Below are 17,751 nucleotides of genomic sequence, written 5' to 3' on the forward strand. Positions count from 1 at the left end.
GAATAACATATATACAGTACTGTGCAATACTTTTAGCCAGGTGTAGAAAAAAATCTGCAACATAAGAATGCTTTAAAAAATAAAGAGAAATATTAATAGTGTTTTTTACACAAACAAGAAATCTGTATTAATAGAAATGACAATGCCCTTTAAATATTATAATACTACATTTTTTGTCAAACTGATGAATGCTATTGCTGCTATTTACAAATATTATTTAAGTTTTTCTACTGTTCATTCTCATTTCAGGCACATACAGTGTTCTCCTTGCTTGGGATGGACCATGCTTATGTCACTTCCATCGGAAGACTCATTGGGATGGTGACATTGAGAGAGGTAACTGTTACACAATAAATATGGCAGAGGTATATTTCGGCCTTTTGGCTAAGATCAAGTGTATTGTCATTGGAAAAGGCTACTACGGCCTGGGCCGCCCTAGTAGACCGATGCATCACACTAGGTACGGTGCGCTGGGCTGTACAGCAGGTGGCTTATATAGTTGCAGCGCCCCAGAGTCCTGGTCGTTGCAGTAATGTCGCTCTCCCACCAGAGGGAGTGATGTTACGTCTGATGGCACTAAAGGAGTTCACCTGACCAGGTATCACAGTCACACACTACACTTCACACTCCGGCCACCAGGGGGAGCAAAAGGTTCTATCTATTAGGCCACTCCTCACACTCGGGTAAAACTGGTGGGTTGGAAGGGAAGTTAGGCAGAACGCTACTGGGCTTGACCCAGGAAAGACCTGTCAGGCAGACAGGAGGAGAAGGAGGAACATCTGAGCTGCAGACAGAGGTCCCTGTCAGGGGTGGGATCCTGATAGAGACAGAACGAGAGATAGAACGTTACGGAGCTGCGCCTGCACTACATTGCGGCAGCATCCTAAGAAAGGACACGAAGCGAAGTATATTGTGGAGAAGTGAGAAACGAGATCACAGCACAAGGAGATAACACCGGGAGGAGGGTCTGCCCCGAGATCGGCGGCCTCCTTCTGAGGCGCGTAGCCGGAACACCGAGGGAGTAATTGGCTCTATGCATTACTTTGACCTACGGCAGGACAGTTAATTCCAAGTTGGCTGCCCAACCTTAATACCTAATGAAGACAACGGAGGCAAATTGTGGGAGAGGGGCGTCTCTAGGGTCCCTATAAAATAGCTCGAGGCCTACCCCGTCATACGGGTCATCCTATCCATATCATCTGGGGGACGGACAGAGAATATCAGAAACATACACGACAGTTGTGAGGACTATCCCGTGGTGCTCAGCAGGGAAGTACTACAACACACAGGCGCTAGTAGGAAGGCTACTGATTTCCACCTGCAAAGGGAACTCTGGATGTGCCTTCGGACCGACCGGCAGTGCTCTGGATTGTGGATGCTGAAGTCTACAGTAAAAGGTAAAGAGACTGCAACCTTGTGTCCTCATTATTTACTGTGACTTACACCATTATCATCTACCTTACTGGGAAGCCCAGGGGACATACTTCACCTGTGGGAAGGTATACCATCTAGCTGCCATAACATCACCCCAGCGGACCCCTAAGCAGCGTCGGTCATCCTGACCGAATACCACAGGTGGCGTCACGAACACCGTACAAACGACAAACTACACCTTTAATTGGGCGCCCCTTAGCAGGGCCACGGACCGGGTCGGGCCACCGTGACATCCCCAGAACCGAGACAGAGGGACCCGGTACCGGGTACCCCACTGCCCTGCGCCTGGGGGCGATCCATAGTCATGCGATGGAGACCCTGGCCCACCAAGATCAAAGTCATTAAAGGGAACCTGTCACCCCGTTATTTCAGTATGAGATAAAAATACTGTTAAATAGGGCCTGAGCTGTGCTTTACAATAGTGTATTTTTTGTACCCTGGAAAAGCCAGTGAATAGCGCAGATCTTGCTCTTTGTCTGCCGCTGCGCAGTGCATTCGGCAGTTGCGCATGCGCAAAACACTACGCCAACGCCGGGAAGATAAGCAAGAGGTGGGGGAGAAACAGCCATTTCACCACGCCCTTTTGACCAGACCAGCGTGATTGACAGGCGAAAACGGCGACTTTGGTAAGGTATTTCGGCAGCATAGGTGGGGAATCGGGACAAAAAATACACTATTGTAAAGCACAGCTCAGGCCCTGTTTAACGGTATTTTTATCTCATACTGAAAGAACAGGGTGACAGGTTCCCTTTAAGTCGGGAAAGATTGAGAAAGTGCTTGGAGTGGTGACCATGGGGTGTCCTTACTCTCTTGAGTTTTGAGCACATTTCCACTGCACATCACATTTTCATTCTTCTTGATCGCATACCCCTTTCTGGGCCATTTGGCTCAGATGGGGAATTTGGAAAATCCCTGTCGAAGGTTCAGCTACTATTATACTAGATAACCTTCACTATGTATTTGAGTCTTCTAACTTTTTTGTCACCCTCTCACTGTGTGCCTGTCACTAGGGCTCCTCAGGGTGCGGCTCCCTTATGGGTTCTCTCCTGATCGGTTTGGGGAGGGGGAACCTGATACCCCCCCACCGCACCCCTCTGAAAAACCTATTTGTCACGGAGTGACTGACCCGGTATAAAACAACCCAACCGTAGGTCTGTCACGAACAGCACAACACACAAGGGAACACCCGGGACACAATTACAACGGTGGGCCCTGTCGGTAGGGACTGGGGAAATGGGCACCTCCTGCACTGGCCTGCAGATGTGCCCTGATCTTGCTACCGTCCCTATATGGGTTCTTTCAACCCGTCGCCGACCAGGATACCTAGTCCCTCACTTGCCCTGCACCTATCCCTAAGTAGGGAACTGGCAGGTGAGAGCACTGGTCCCACCGCTGCATTAATACAACACGGGGTAAGGAAATACAGACAAGGTAAAGGAAAACAACACTTACCGTATATACTCGAGTATAAGCCGACCTGAGTATAAGCCGACCCCCCTAATTTTGCCACAAAAAACTGGGAAAACTTATTGACTCGAGTATAAGCCTAGGGTGGAAAATGCAGCAGCTACCGGTGAATTTGAAAAATAAAAATAGATGCTCCATACCGTTCATTATGGCCCCATAGCTGTACCATAGAAAGCTGTGCCATATAGTGCTCTGCTCCGTTCATTATTGCCCCATAGCTGTGCCATATAGTGCTCTGCACCGTTCATTATTGCCCCATAGCTGTACCATAGAAAGCTGTGCCATATAGTGCTCTGCGCCGTTCATTATTGCCCCATAGCTGTGCCATAGAAAGCTGTGCCATATAGTGCTCTGCACCGTTCATTATTGCCCCATAGCTGTACCATAGAAAGCTGTGCCATATAGTGCTCTGCACCGTTCATTATTGCCCCATAGCTGTGCCATATAGTGCTCTGCACCGTTCATTATTGCCCCATAGCTGTGCCATATAGTGCTCTGCACCGTTCATTATTGCCCCATAGCTGTGCCATATAGTGCTCTGCACCGTTCATTATTGCCCCATAGATGTACCATAGAAAGCTGTGCCATTGCTGCTGCTGCTGCTGCTGCAATAAAAAAAAAAAACGACATACTCACCTCTCTTGCTTGCAGCTCCTCAGCGTCCCGTCCCGGCGTCTCTCTGCACTGACTGATCAGGCAGAGGGCGGCGCGCACACTATATGCGTCATCGCGCCCTCTGACCTGCACAGTCAGTGCGGAGAGACGCCGGGAAGATGGAGCGGCGCCCAGCGTGTGGAACGCGGACAGGTGAATATGTAATACTTAGCTGCTCCCGGCGTCCCGCTCCTTCCCCCGGACAGCTGGTCTTCGGTGCCGCAGCCTCTTCCTCTATCAGCGGTCACCGTTACCGTCATTAGAGGAATGAATATGCGGCTCCACCCCTATGGGAGTGGAGTCCATATTCATTTCTCTAATGAGCGGTCCCACGTGACCGCTGAACAGGGGAAGAGCTGCGGCACCCGGAGACCGTGGGACTGCAGGGACAGCGCCAGGAGCCCCGGAAGCAGGTGAGTATGCCTCAGCGCCCTCACCCGCCAACCCTGCCGCCGACCGTGACTCGAGTATAAACCGAGAGGGGCACTTTCAGCCCAAAAATTTGGGCTGAAAATCTCGGCTTATACTCGAGTATATACGGTAGCTTAATGCTGCAAGGCACAGCACAGCAGGAAGAAACACCAGATTCACTGGACTCAGCAATAGAACAACAGTTCCCAGCAAGCTCCTACTCCCAGCTTAGTCGCTGAAGAATGAACTAACACCGACAGTCAGCTGATGAACCAGGTGACCTCTTAAAGGATGGAGGGAGTGGTCACCACAAACATCAGCTGACCCAGCAGCAATGCAATAACACCAGCGGCCACCGGGGGGGGGGGGGGGGGGGGGGGGGGGGAGACTGCATTAACCCCCGATGACCAGAAAGGAAAAAAAGATCTTAAACTGAGGTAAGCCAGATCTGCCACAAATCCAAAATTGGATCGTGACACTATTGTTCCCCTCTCTTGGGAAATAGCTGACCTGGATAGCTTCTACTTTTGCTTGGGTGAGAGCCCAGGCAAATGCTGGGAGCAAGATGGGCTCTCCCATGGCTTCAGCTAGGGGTTGTTACTAGTCCCTGATCCTCACTGCGGCCTTTTGGCTTGGAGAGAAAGGAATTGGTTATTGGTGGCCTCTCTCCTGTTGGAGATGGTTACAATTGATCGCATCTTAGTACACTTTTTTGTAGCATCTTTCAATTTTTTTAACACACTCTGGTATACAGCACGGTTCGGCTCTTTAACAAAGAAAAAAGGCATTTTGTAATTGTCCGTGATCTCTAATGATAAATTTGCTTGTTTTTCCAGCTTCGCAAGGCTATTGAAGGCTCAGTGAACGCGAAAGGTGCTAAGGTGCGCCCTCCCTTAGCCAGCTTCAGAGACAGTTTCACAAGTAGTAGTGAGACAGAGACTGCCAATGTCAGTAAATTGTGGGAAAGAAGTCGTCGGCACTTATTACCTCGTGAATCCAGTCCCTCTGACAGTGATGACAAGTGACCTTAATTATAAGTCATTCTTCAGCCAACATCCACCTGGAAGATTCTGGGGTTTCATATCAGCACTGCCATCTGTATCCTACAGAAAACCTTAAATGCACAAGCTGAACATTCGAATCGCAAGTCTTCCATTCCAGCTCCTGAGGAGGAAGCAGGAGTTAAAGTGGCCTTTTTTGGCCTTCTTTCCAGAAGTGCATCCTCTCAATAATGTGAACGCTGTGCTTGTGAGGATCACTGACCTGGGCTCAATCTGGAACAGCGTAATAATGTACTGACTTGACAGACTGGACTGCCATAAATCAGTAGTCATACTTTTTAATTTCCAGTTGTGACATGCTGGACATAAGGTTGCCACTAATTTTATGTGCCATTAAAACATATTAATGTTGTTTGTACAATTTTCTAGCTACAAGATATCGAGGACATCACCGGTTGTCTCTGCTGAGGCAACCTCCTTATGCCTTTTTCACATGGTAAAGTTTTATAAGAGTTTTCTTTAGCTAAAACTATTTCTGGATCTACAATTGAAAAGAATAATACATTTTTCCTTGTTGGATCCAATCCTGAGTTTGGCTACAGAAAACGCATTCCAAAACTGCAGTGTATGAATGAGGCATTAAGCTCCCTGCACTAGCAGCATGTGATTCTACCTCAGTTATAGCTGTGTTCTCACATAGCCTAGAGATGGAAGGAGGGTTTGTAGGTTGACAAATGACTATGGCTCAGAATTAAGGCAAAGTGTGAGTATTATGGTGCCCTAGCAACTGATGTCATAGCAGTTGTCATTGTGGTAGATGTGAATAAAGCAAATGTTTAACTGCTGCAAATGACAAACTACAAATAAAAACTGTTGTATTTATTAACATAAAAAATATGAAGGAAACTATTTCCATGACTATGTGCTGAGCTACTTGCTGAGCATAATCTGACAGAGACCATGCCAGTCATGTACCAGTTGGATATGTCTATTTTAATCATATATTATTTCCAGGCACATATTTCAAAACCACAATAAACTTGACCTCCAAATATATATAATGACTGGGAAGAATCATTGTTAAATGATAGGATGAGTATAAAAGAGAAAGCATAGCAGCTTTCTAGGACTAAAGACTAAAACGCGAAACAGGACGCGACAATCTTGAAACTGTTGTGGCCAGATGATATCACAATGTAATGTATGTTAGGCTGAATAATTCAGCACCATTTCTGCCACCCATGTGCATTTTGATATGTAGATTAGACCTAATCCATTTGAGGGAATTCGTCACCAAGTCCATGTATTCAGCCCCCTGGAACTTTTCAACCTTTTCCCACATATCATGCTTCAAACATAAAGATAAGTGTGGAACACAATTGTGAAGTTGAACGAAATTTATTGGTTATTTTCAATTTTTGTGGAAATTTAAAAACTGAAAAGTGGGACGTGCAATATTATTCGGCCCCTTTACTTTCAGTGCAGCAAACTCACTCCAGAAGTTCATTGTGGATCTCTGAATGATCCAATGTTGTCCTAAATGCCTAATGATGATAAATATAATCCACCTGTGTGTAATCAAGTCTTCTTATAAATGCACTGTTGCGGCTGCGACCACAAACGTGGCCGAGCCGACACCTCCACGTCGCCAGACCATGACGACGTGGGCGAGCGTCCCAAAAAGGAACGCAATGTGGACCCACTGGACCACAGAGTAACCTGGACCTACCCAGACTAGGGAACGGTAGCGAGCAGGGTCTGTGGCAGCTGAGCATGTGAACAAGATGTAGATATGCAGAACTAGACTACACCGCACAACTTCAGGTATGAAGAAACAAAGTTTACTTAAATGATAGCACAGTACATAACAAAACATAATGATGTCAGGATTCCGATTCCACATGACAAGGAAGGGTACACGACTCAGACGTCAGACGATGGTAGGAGTCATCACGGGTTGATGCAGTCCAGGTTCATCTGGCACGGGCATACTAGGACGGCCAATCTCTCAGGCCTCGGACGTAGCACAGGCACAGCAGGAGAACATCAGACACCGATCCCAGAAGGACGTCATCTCAGGGTGGACCTCAGGATCACAGGCGGGACATCAGGATCACAGGCGGGACATCAGGATCACAGGCGGGACATCAGGATCACAGGCGGGACATCAGGATCACAGGCGGGACATCAGGAACACAGGTGGGACATCAGGAACACAGGCGGGACAACAGGACCACAGGCTTAGATGGACGTCTGACGATGGCAGGAGTCATCACGGGTTGATGCAGTCCAGGGTCATCTGGCACGGGCATACTAGGACGGCCAATCTCTCAGGCCTCGGACGTAGCACAGGCACAGCAGGAGAACATCAGACACCGATCCCAGAAGGACGTCATCTCAGGGTGGACCTCAGGACACAGGCAGGACATCTGGAAACAGGCAGGACACATGGACACAGGCGTGGCAGCCCAGGGAATCAAGACATCGGACAATGAAAGGACATCAGGAAAACCGGAAAGACATCTGGGACACTGGCGTGGCAGCCCAGGTCATCGGCTGGGACACTGACGTGGCAGCCCAGGAATCAGGACATCGGATAATGAAAGGACATCAGGAATACCGGAAAGACGTCTGGGACACTGGCGTGGCAGCCCAGGTCATCGGCTGGGACACTGGCGTGGTAGCCCAGAAATCAGGACATCGGACACCGGAAGGACATCAAACACAGGCTGGACACTGGCGTGGCAGCCCAGGTCATCGGCTGGGACACTGGCGTGGTAGCCCAGAAATCAGGACATCGGACACCGGAAGGACATCAAACACAGGCTGGACACTGGCGTGGCAGCCCAGGTCATCGGCTGGGACACTGGCGTGGTAGCCCAGAAATCAGGACATCGGACACCGGAAGGACATCAAACACAGGCTGGACACTGGCGTGGCAGCCCAGGTCATCGGCTGGGACACGGAGGGCACAGGACCAGGTAGCGGAGGTCATCAGGTTCATAACTTCAGCCGTCAGGCTCCGGACATCAGACCTAGGAAGGAACTCAAGCATGATGGTGCTAGCTCCGCTGGACTGGAACTGGGCCAGACAGGGTTAGCACCGCATGGAAGACTGAGCACAGAATAGTAAGCGCTCAGCAAGAACACCGAACTCCATCTTTGAAAGATGAGCCCGGAAAGTTCAGTCACAGGGTGCGGGGTGCCAGACACAATAGGACTTAAGAAACATAACAGAGACAGGTTCAGACAGGATAAGGTACTGGATATTCAGCCTCCAGGATAGGCGGATCTGGGTACTCTGCCCCCAGAACAGGCGGGTAAACAAGACACAAACGGATCTGGATATACAGCCTCCAGGATAGGCGGATCTGGGTACTCGGCCCCCAGAACAGGCGAGAGACAGGCATCAGCTCTCCCAGAACATACTGCAGACAGAACGGGAGCTGGATACCTCACAAGGCAAGACACAGAAACACAATGCAATGCTCTGGCAACGCCCAGTAGCAAAGAGGAAGTTTATATAGGAGCTGCTCCTCAGCAATAGGCTGAGGAAGCAACACAGGTGCACACTCAATCCCTGATAAAAGCAGGGTAGGTGTGGCCGCGCGCACCCTAAGCACAAACAGAAACCATTATAGCACTGACAGCACAGGAACTGTGGCTTAGGGCACCTGGCAGCGGCTGCTAGCCTGGACACGTGAGAAGCCATGCACCAGCTGCAGAGGACCTCGCAAGCCGCGGCTAGCTTCCAAGCAGCAGCCAGGGACCGCACATGCGAGTGGCCATGCAGCAGAGCAAAGTCATCACAGCACATGTACAGCTACGCAGCGGTGGCAGGGAACTGAGCAGCATCCATACAGGTAACAGACAACAGTATCCCTGCACATTAGGGGGAGAGGAGAAAGGGTTAAAGCAGAGACATGCAAAAGTAACGCCGAAGAAACAAGGTACAAACCCAGCGGCGTTACAGTATCCCCTCCTCAGGCCCCCTCTGCTGAAGACCCCAAAAAAAAAGTTTCAAAGAAAATTCTTTTGGGTAAGGCGGTAAGTCCCACAGTTCACAATATGGCAGCAGAGTTCATAGCTCAAAGAATCCAACCGCTGACCAAGCACTGGACTGAGCAATATATAGTCCACTACCAAGTGGGATCCGAGCAGTCTAATCCGCTGACCAAACGGGGCTCGGGAAAGTTCTGCAGTTCACACATGCTCAGCGGAGTCCATGGCCAGAGCATTCTGTTGCAGCTGCGACCACAAACGTGGCCGAGCCGACACCTCCACGTCGCCAGACCATGACGACGTGGGCGAGCGTCCCAAAAAGGAACGCAATGTGGACCCACTGGACCACAGAGTAACCTGGACCTACCCAGACTAGGGAACGGTAGCGAGCAGGGTCTGTGGCAGCTGAGCATGTGAACAAGATGTAGATATGCAGAACTAGACTACACCGCACAACTTCAGGTATGAAGAAACAGTTTACTTAAATGATAGCACAGTACATAACAAAACATAATGATGTCAGGATCCCGATTCCACATGACAAGGAAGGGTACACGACTCAGACGTCAGACGATGGCAGGAGTCATCACGGGTTGATGCAGTCCAGGTTCATCTGGCACGGGCATACTAGGACGGCCAATCTCTCAGGCCTCAGACATAGCACAGGCTCAGCAGGAGAACATCAGACACCGATCCCAGAAGGACGTCATCTCAGGGTGGACCTCAGGATCACAGGCGGGACCTCAGGATCACAGGCGGGACCTCAGGATCACAGGCGGGACATCAGGATCACAGGCGGGACATCAGGATCACAGGCGGGACATCAGGATCACAGGCGGGACATCAGGATCACAGGCGGGACATCAGGATCACAGGCGGGACATCAGGAACACAGGCGGGACATCAGGAACACAGGCGGGACATCAGGAACACAGGCGGGACATCAGGAACACAGGCGGGACATCAGGATCACAGGCAGGACATCAGGAACACAGGCAGGACAACAGGACCACAGGCTTAGATGGACGTCTGACGATGGCAGGAGTCATCACGGGTTGATGCAGTCCAGGGTCATCTGGCACGGGCATACTAGGACGGCCAATCTCTCAGGCCTCGGACGTAGCACAGGCACAGCAGGAGAACATCAGACACTGATCCCAGAAGGACGTCATCTCAGGGTGGACCTCAGGACACAGGCAGGACATCTGGAAACAGGCAGGACACATGGACACAGGCGTGGCAGCTGTTATGACCCCAATGGCAGAGGGTCTCAGAAATAAATACCAAGTCTGCAAACACAAAAAACCAGCTCATAGGGCAGTGGTAACTGGGCTGACCGTATAGCTAATCCTAGCACCACAAATAGCAGCAGCCGGGGAACGTGCCTACTTTGGTTCTAGACGTCTCCCGCCAGCCGGAGAACTAACTAACCCTAGAAGGGAAAAGATAGACCTTTCTTGCCTCCAGAGAATAGACCCCAAAAGTTGGATACAAGCCCCCAACAAATAATAACGGTGAGGTAAGAAGAAAAGACAAACGTAAGAATGAACTAGGTATTTAGCAAAGAGAGGCCCACTGACTAATAGCAGAATATAGTAAGATGACTTACACGGTCAGCAAAAACCCTATCAAAAATATCCACGCTGGATATTCAAGAACCCCCGAACCGTCTAACGGCCCGGGGGGAGAATACCAGCCCCCCTAGAGCTTCCAGCAAAATCAGGAATCACATTTAGTACAAGCTGGACAAAAAATAAGAGCAATACAAATAACCAAAAAACAAGGAAGCAGGACTTAGCTTAATTTTGCAAGAACCAGGACCAGCAGACAGGAGCAAACAGAAAGGACTGATTACAACGATGCCAGGCACGAGACTAAGAATTCAGGAAGTTCATATAGCAACACCCCTGGACTAACGACCCAGGTGGGTGCCAAACTAGGGAAAGACAATCTCAGAGTCATACCACTAGTGACCACAAGAGGGAGCCAAAAAAGTCTAATTCACAACAGGCAGCCCAGGGAATCAAGACATCGGATAATGAAAGGACATCAGGAATACCGGAAAGACGTCTGGGACACTGGCGTGTCAGCCCAGGTCATCGGCTGGGACACTGGCGTGGTAGCCCAGAAATCAGGACATCGGAAGGACATCAAACACAGGCTGGACACTGGCGTGGCAGCCCAGGTCATCGGCTGGGACACGGAGGGCACAGGACCAGGTAGCGGAGGTCATCAGGTTCATAACTTCGGCCGTCAGGCTCCGGACATCAGACCTAGGAAGGAACTCAAGCATGATGGTGCTAGCTCCGCTGGACTGGAACTGGGCCAGACAGGGTTAGCACCGCATGGAAGACTGAGCACAGAATAGTAAGCGCTCAGCAAGAACACCGAACTCCATCTTTGAAAGATGAGCCCGGAAAGTTCAGTCACAGGGTGCGGGGTGCCAGACACAATAGGACTTAAGAAACATAACAGAGACAGGTTCAGACAGGATCAGGTACTGGATATTCAGCCTCCAGGATAGGCGGATCTGGGTACTCTGCCCCCAGAACAGGCGGGTAAACAAGACACAAACGGATCTGGATATACAGCCTCCAGGATAGGCGGATCTGGGTACTCGGCCCCCAGAACAGGCGAGAGACAGGCATCAGCTCTCCCAGGACATACTGCAGACAGAACGGGAGCTGGATACCTCACAAGGCAAGACACAGAAACACAATGCAATGCTCTGGCAATGCCCAGTAGCAAAGAGGAAGTTTATATAGGAGCTGCTCCTCAGCAATAGGCTGAGGAAGCAACACAAGTGCACACTCAAACCCTGATAAAAGCAGGGTAGGTGTGGCCGCGCGCACCCTAAGCACAAACAAACCATTATAGCACTGACAGCACAGGAACTGTGGCTTAGGGCACCTGGCAGCGGCTGCTAGCCTGGACACACGTGAGAAGCCATGCACCAGCTGCAGAGGACCTCGCAAGCCAAGGCTAGCTTCCAAGCAGCAGCCAGGGACCGCACATGCGAGTGGCCATGCAGCAGAGCAAAGTCATCACAGCACATGTACAGCTACGCAGCGGTGGCAGGGAACTGAGCAGCATCCATACAGGTAACAGACAACAGTATCCCTGCACATTAGGGGGAGAGGAGAAAGGGTTAAAGCAGAGACATGCAAAAGTAACGCCGAAGAAACAAGGTACAAACCCAGCGGCGTTACAGTATCCCCTCCTCAGGCCCCCTCTGCTGAAGACCCAAAAAAAAAAGTTTCAAAGAAAATTCTTTTGGGTAAGGCGGTAAGTCCCACAGTTCACAATATGGCAGCAGAGTTCATAGCTCAAAGAATCCAACCGCTGACCAAGCACTGGACTGAGCAATATAGTCCACTACCAAGTGGGATCCGAGCAGTCTAATCCGCTGACCAAACGGGGCTCGGGAAAGTTCTGCAGTTCACACATGCTCAGCGGAGTCCATGGCCAGAGCATTCTGTTGCAGCTGCGACCACAAACGTGGCCGAGCCGACACCTCCACGTCGCCAGACCATGACGACGTGGGCGAGCGTCCCAAAAAGGAACGCAATGTGGACCCACTGGACCACAGAGTAACCTGGACCTACCCAGACTAGGGAACGGTAGCGAGCAGGGTCTGTGGCAGCTGAGCATGTGAACAAGATGTAGATATGCAGAACTAGACTACACCGCACAACTTCAGGTATGAAGAAACAAAGTTTACTTAAATGATAGCACAGTACATAACAAAACATAATGATGTCAGGATCCCGATTCCACATGACAAGGAAGGGTACAGGACTCAGACGTCAGACGATGGCAGGAGTCATCACGGGTTGATGCTGTCCAGGTTCATCTGGCACGGGCATACTAGGACGGCCAATCTCTCAGGCCTCAGACATAGCACAGGCTCAGCAGGAGAACATCAGACACCGATCCCAGAAGGACGTCATCTCAGGGTGGACCTCAGGACATCAGGATCACAGGCGGGACATCAGGATCACAGGCAGGACATCAGGAACACAGGCAGGACATCAGGAACACAGGCAGGACATCAGGAACACAGGCAGGACATCAGGAACACAGGCAGGACATCAGGAACACAGGCTTAGATGGACGTCTGACGATGGCAGGAGTCATCACGGGTTGATGCAGTCCAGGGTCATCTGGCACGGGCATACTAGGACGGCCAATCTCTCAGGCCTCGGACGTAGCACAGGCACAGCAGGAGAACATCAGACACCGATCCCAGAAGGACGTCATCTCAGGGTGGACCTCAGGACACAGGCAGGACATCTGGAAACAGGCAGGACACATGGACACAGGCGTGGCAGCCCAGGGAATCAAGACATCGGACAATGAAAGGACATCAGGAAAACCGGAAAGACATCTGGGACACTGGCGTGGCAGCCCAGGTCATCGGCTGGGACACTGACGTGGCAGCCCAGGAATCAGGACATCGGATAATGAAAGGACATCAGGAATACCGGAAAGACGTCTGGGACACTGGCGTGGCAGCCCAGGTCATCGGCTGGGACACTGGCGTGGTAGCCCAGAAATCAGGACATCGGACACCGGAAGGACATCAAACACAGGCTGGATACTGGCGTGGCAGCCCAGGTCATCGGCTGGGACACGGAGGGCACAGGACCAGGTAGCGGAGGTCATCAGGTTCATAACTTCGGCCGTCAGGCTCCGGACATCAGACCTAGGAAGGAACTCAAGCATGATGGTGCTAGCTCCGCTGGACTGGAACTGGGCCAGACAGGGTTAGCACCGCATGGAAGACTGAGCACAGAATAGTAAGCGCTCAGCAAGAACACCGAACTCCATCTTTGAAAGATGAGCCCGGAAAGTTCAGTCACAGGGTGCGGGGTGCCAGACACAATAGGACTTAAGAAACATAACAGAGACAGGTTCAGACAGGATCAGGTACTGGATATTCAGCCTCCAGGATAGGCGGATCTGGGTACTCTGCCCCCAGAACAGGCGGGTAAACAAGACACAAACGGATCTGGATATACAGCCTCCAGGATAGGCGGATCTGGGTACTCGGCCCCCAGAACAGGCGAGAGACAGGCATCAGCTCTCCCAGAACATACTGCAGACAGAACGGGAGCTGGATACCTCACAATGTAATGCTCTGGCAACGCCCAGTAGCAAAGAGGACGTTTATATAGGAGCTGCTCCTCAGCAATAGGCTGAGGAAGCAACACAGGTGCACACTCAATCCCTGATAAAAGCAGGGTAGGTGTGGCCGCGCGCACCCTAAGCACAAACAGAAACTAGGCATTGTGGGAAGTTCCATAGCATGACTGCGCATGCGCCACATGGACGCGCGGCACTCGCGTCCGCACGGCCGCGCGCACCTGCCGCATGCGCAGTAGCTAGAGCTGCTGCGCGCCGCCCGAGGCTGCACGGCGGCGCGCACCTGGCGCATGCGCAGTAGCTAGGGCTACTGCGCGCCGCCCGAGACTGTAATAGCAGGTGGGCGGGTGCTCTCACAGCGAGACACGCCCCAACCCCCTGCTCCCGCCTTCTCGTTTTGGCGGCATGCAAAGACAGCGGACACTGCTACCGGTATTAACCCTTTAGGGGGGGGTGCCCACAGTGATACCGGTATTAACCCTTTAGGGGGGTGCCCACAGTGATACCGGTATTAACCCTTTAGGGGGGTGCCAACAGTGATACCGGTATTAACCCTTTAGGGGGGGGTGCCAACAGTGATACCGGTATTAACCCTTTAGGGGGGGTGCCAACAGTGATACCGGTATTAACCCTTTAGGGGGGGTGCCAACAGTGATACCGGTATTAACCCTTTAGGGGGGGTGCCAACAGTGATACCGGTATTAACCCTTTAGGGGGGGTGCCAACAGTGATACCGGTATTAACCCTTTAGGGGGGTGCCCACAGTGATACCGGTATTAACCCTTTAGGGGGGTGCCCACAGTGATACCGGTATTAACCCTTTAGGGGGTGCCCACAGTGATACCGGTATTAACCCTTTAGGGGGGGTGCCAACAGTGATACCGGTATTAACCCTTTAGGAGGGTGCCCACAGTGATACCGGTATTAACCCTTTAGGGGGGTGCCCACAGTGATACCGGTATTAACCCTTTAGGGGGGTGCCAACAGTGATACCGGTATTAACCCTTTAGGGGGGTGCCAACACTGCTACCAGTATTAACCCTTTAGGGGGGTGCCAACAGTGATACCGGTATTAACCCTTTAGGGAGGTGCCAACACTGCTACCGGTATTAACCCTTTAGGGGGGTGCCAACAGTGATACCAGTATTAACCCTTTAGGGGGGGTGCCAACACTGCTACCGGTATTAACCCTTTAGGGGGGGTGCCAACAGTGATACCGGTATTAACCCTTTAGGGGGGTGCCAACAGTGATACCGGTATTAACCCTTTTGGGGGGATAGGGCGCGGGGGGTCTCAGAGAGGGGGGCTGGGCGCGGGGGACTGTGTATGGATAGATAGGGAGTCCCTTATGGCGGGGGGTGAGTACGGCTAGATTAGGGGGGTACGTTATGGCGGGGGGTGTATGGATAGATAGGGGGTCCCTTATGGCAGGGGGGTGAATACGGATAGATTAGGGGGGTACGTTATGGTGGGGGGTGTATGGATAGATAGGGGGTCCCTTATGGCGGGGGTTAGTGTATGGATGGATAGGGGGTCCCTTACTGCGAAGGGGGCTGTGTACGGATAGATAGGGGGTCCCTTATGGCGGGGGGTGAGTACAGATAGATTAGGGGGGTACGTTATGGCGGCTGGTGTATGGATGGATAGGGGGTCCCTTATGGCGGGGGTCCGTGTATGGATGGATGGGGGTCCCTTACTGCGTGGGGAGCTGTTTATGGATAGATAGGGGGTCCCTTACTGTGGGGGGCCTGTGTATCTCTGCCCACAATGCCTAGTTTGCAATATGGAAGGAGCACATTCAGGAGCGTGCATTTCTGCCGACGCGCAATTCCCGCATTTCTGCCGGTGCGCATTCAGGAGCGCGCATTTATGCCTTTCAGCGTGCATTTCGCATGTAAGGAAGCGCGCATTCAGGATCGCGGATCCGTATTCTGCCTGTAGTAACCTGTTGCCTTTATTCCCAGCGGATCCCTATTCTGCCTGTAGTAACCTGTTGCGTTTATTCCCAGCGGATCCGTATTCTGCCTGTAGTAACCTGTTGCCTTTATTCCCAGCGTAGCCGTATTCTGCCTGTAGTAACCTTTTGCCTGTATTCCCAGCGTATCCGTATTCTGCCTGTAGTAACCTGTTGCCTTTATTCCCAGCGGATCCGTATTCTGCCTGTAGTATGTTTTTGCCTTTATTCCCAGCGTATCCGTATTCTGCCTGTAGTAACCTGTTGCCTTTATTCCCAGCGTATCCGTATTCTCCCTGTAGTAACCTGTTGCCTTTATTCCCAGCGGATCCGTATTCTGCCTGTAGTGAGCTGTTGCCTTTATTCCCAGCGGATCCGTATTCTGCCTGTAGTAACCTGTTGCCTTTATTCCCAGCGGATCCGTATTCTGCCTGTAGTAAGTTGTTGCCTTTATTCCCAGCGGATCCGTATTCTGCCTGCTGTAACCTGTTGCCTTTATTCCCAGCGTATCCGTATTCCCCTTATTACCCCATATCCCACCGCTACAGGGGAGTGGGAAGAGAGAGGCTAAGTGCCAGAATAGGCGCATCTTACAGATGTGCCTTTTCTGGGGTGGCTGGGGGCAGATGTTTTTAGCCAGGGGCGAGCCAATAACCATGGTCCCTCTGTAGGCTATTAACCCCTTAATCCCATATGACGTACTATCCTGGCAAGGTAACCTGGGACTTAATTCCCAGTGACGGGATAGTACGTCATACTGTTTAATGCGACATTGCGACTTAAGTCGCGGTGATCGCATTAAATTTCTGGCGCCATCTTACCTGCAGGAAGATGGCGTCGGCATCCCAGGGCCTGGCTCCGCCCCCCAGGCCTCACGATCGCTGTGATTGGCTGTTCAATTCTGAACAGCCAATCACACCGTTTCTCATTGTTTCAGCCAATCGGAGCAGCTGAAATAAAGAGGTCCCAGGCTAGGATCGAGTACCGATGCGTGATTGCCGATCGATTCGATCACGCCAATCGCAGGGCACAGCGGCGGTATTACCGAGCTGTACCCTGCTGTAGCGGCCTGGATCGGTGCTGCAATCGCACCGATCGCAGGCCAGAGACTAGTGCAGGCCCAGCAGAGCTATCGACGATCGCGCCAATCATAGGGCACAGCGGCGGTCACGTGACCGCTGTGTGACCTGCTGGTGACCTGCCTAGGATCGGAGGGATCCTAGGCAGTTGCCATGGTCACCAGGGCCTGCAGGGATTGGTGGGATCGATGTTATCATTCGATCCCACCAATGACAGCTCACATCAGCGGTGTGACCGCTCTGTGACCTGTCTGTCACCTGCAGGTGACCTGTCTGACCGCTCTGCAGGGGTCCCCACTCTAGCTGAGGACTCCTGCAGAGGGGTCACACAGCGAGATCTTGTCTTGCCGGTCCTTGTGGTGCTACAGAAGCCTGTAACACCACAATCCCCTGCGTTAGAAAAGAGCGAAAGAAAACCGAAGAAAGAAGAGAGACTACAAACGTAAGTGTTAACAGCCCCTACCCGATCTCTCTTCACCCCCCATCCCCCTCTTTTTTAACCCCCTCCATCCCTCTTTGCGCCGCCTCCATGCGCACGTTTAGCAGCCGCCGAGCGTTGATTGGTGACGCAGTTCACCGATCAACACTCGTGCTCGCTTTTTTT

General features: G+C 51.6%; 1 protein-coding gene across 2 annotated transcripts in view; it reads left to right on the forward strand.

Moving 5' to 3' along the window:
• The window catches only part of CLCN2 (chloride voltage-gated channel 2), a 197,229-nt gene extending 191,850 nt beyond the window's left edge, over positions 1-5,379 (forward strand). For both annotated transcript variants that reach the window (XM_077290099.1, XM_077290100.1), the window contains 2 exons: positions 250-336; positions 4,803-5,379. In XM_077290099.1, the coding sequence (XP_077146214.1) occupies positions 250-336; positions 4,803-4,991 (276 nt within the window). In that variant the 3' untranslated portion in view covers positions 4,992-5,379. The remainder of the gene's footprint in view (positions 1-249; positions 337-4,802) is intronic.
• The last annotated feature ends 12,372 nt before the right edge of the window (positions 5,380-17,751 follow it).

Source organism: Ranitomeya variabilis, chromosome 2 (genome assembly GCF_051348905.1).
Source record: "Ranitomeya variabilis isolate aRanVar5 chromosome 2, aRanVar5.hap1, whole genome shotgun sequence".
Classification (NCBI taxonomy): Eukaryota; Metazoa; Chordata; class Amphibia; order Anura; family Dendrobatidae; genus Ranitomeya; species Ranitomeya variabilis.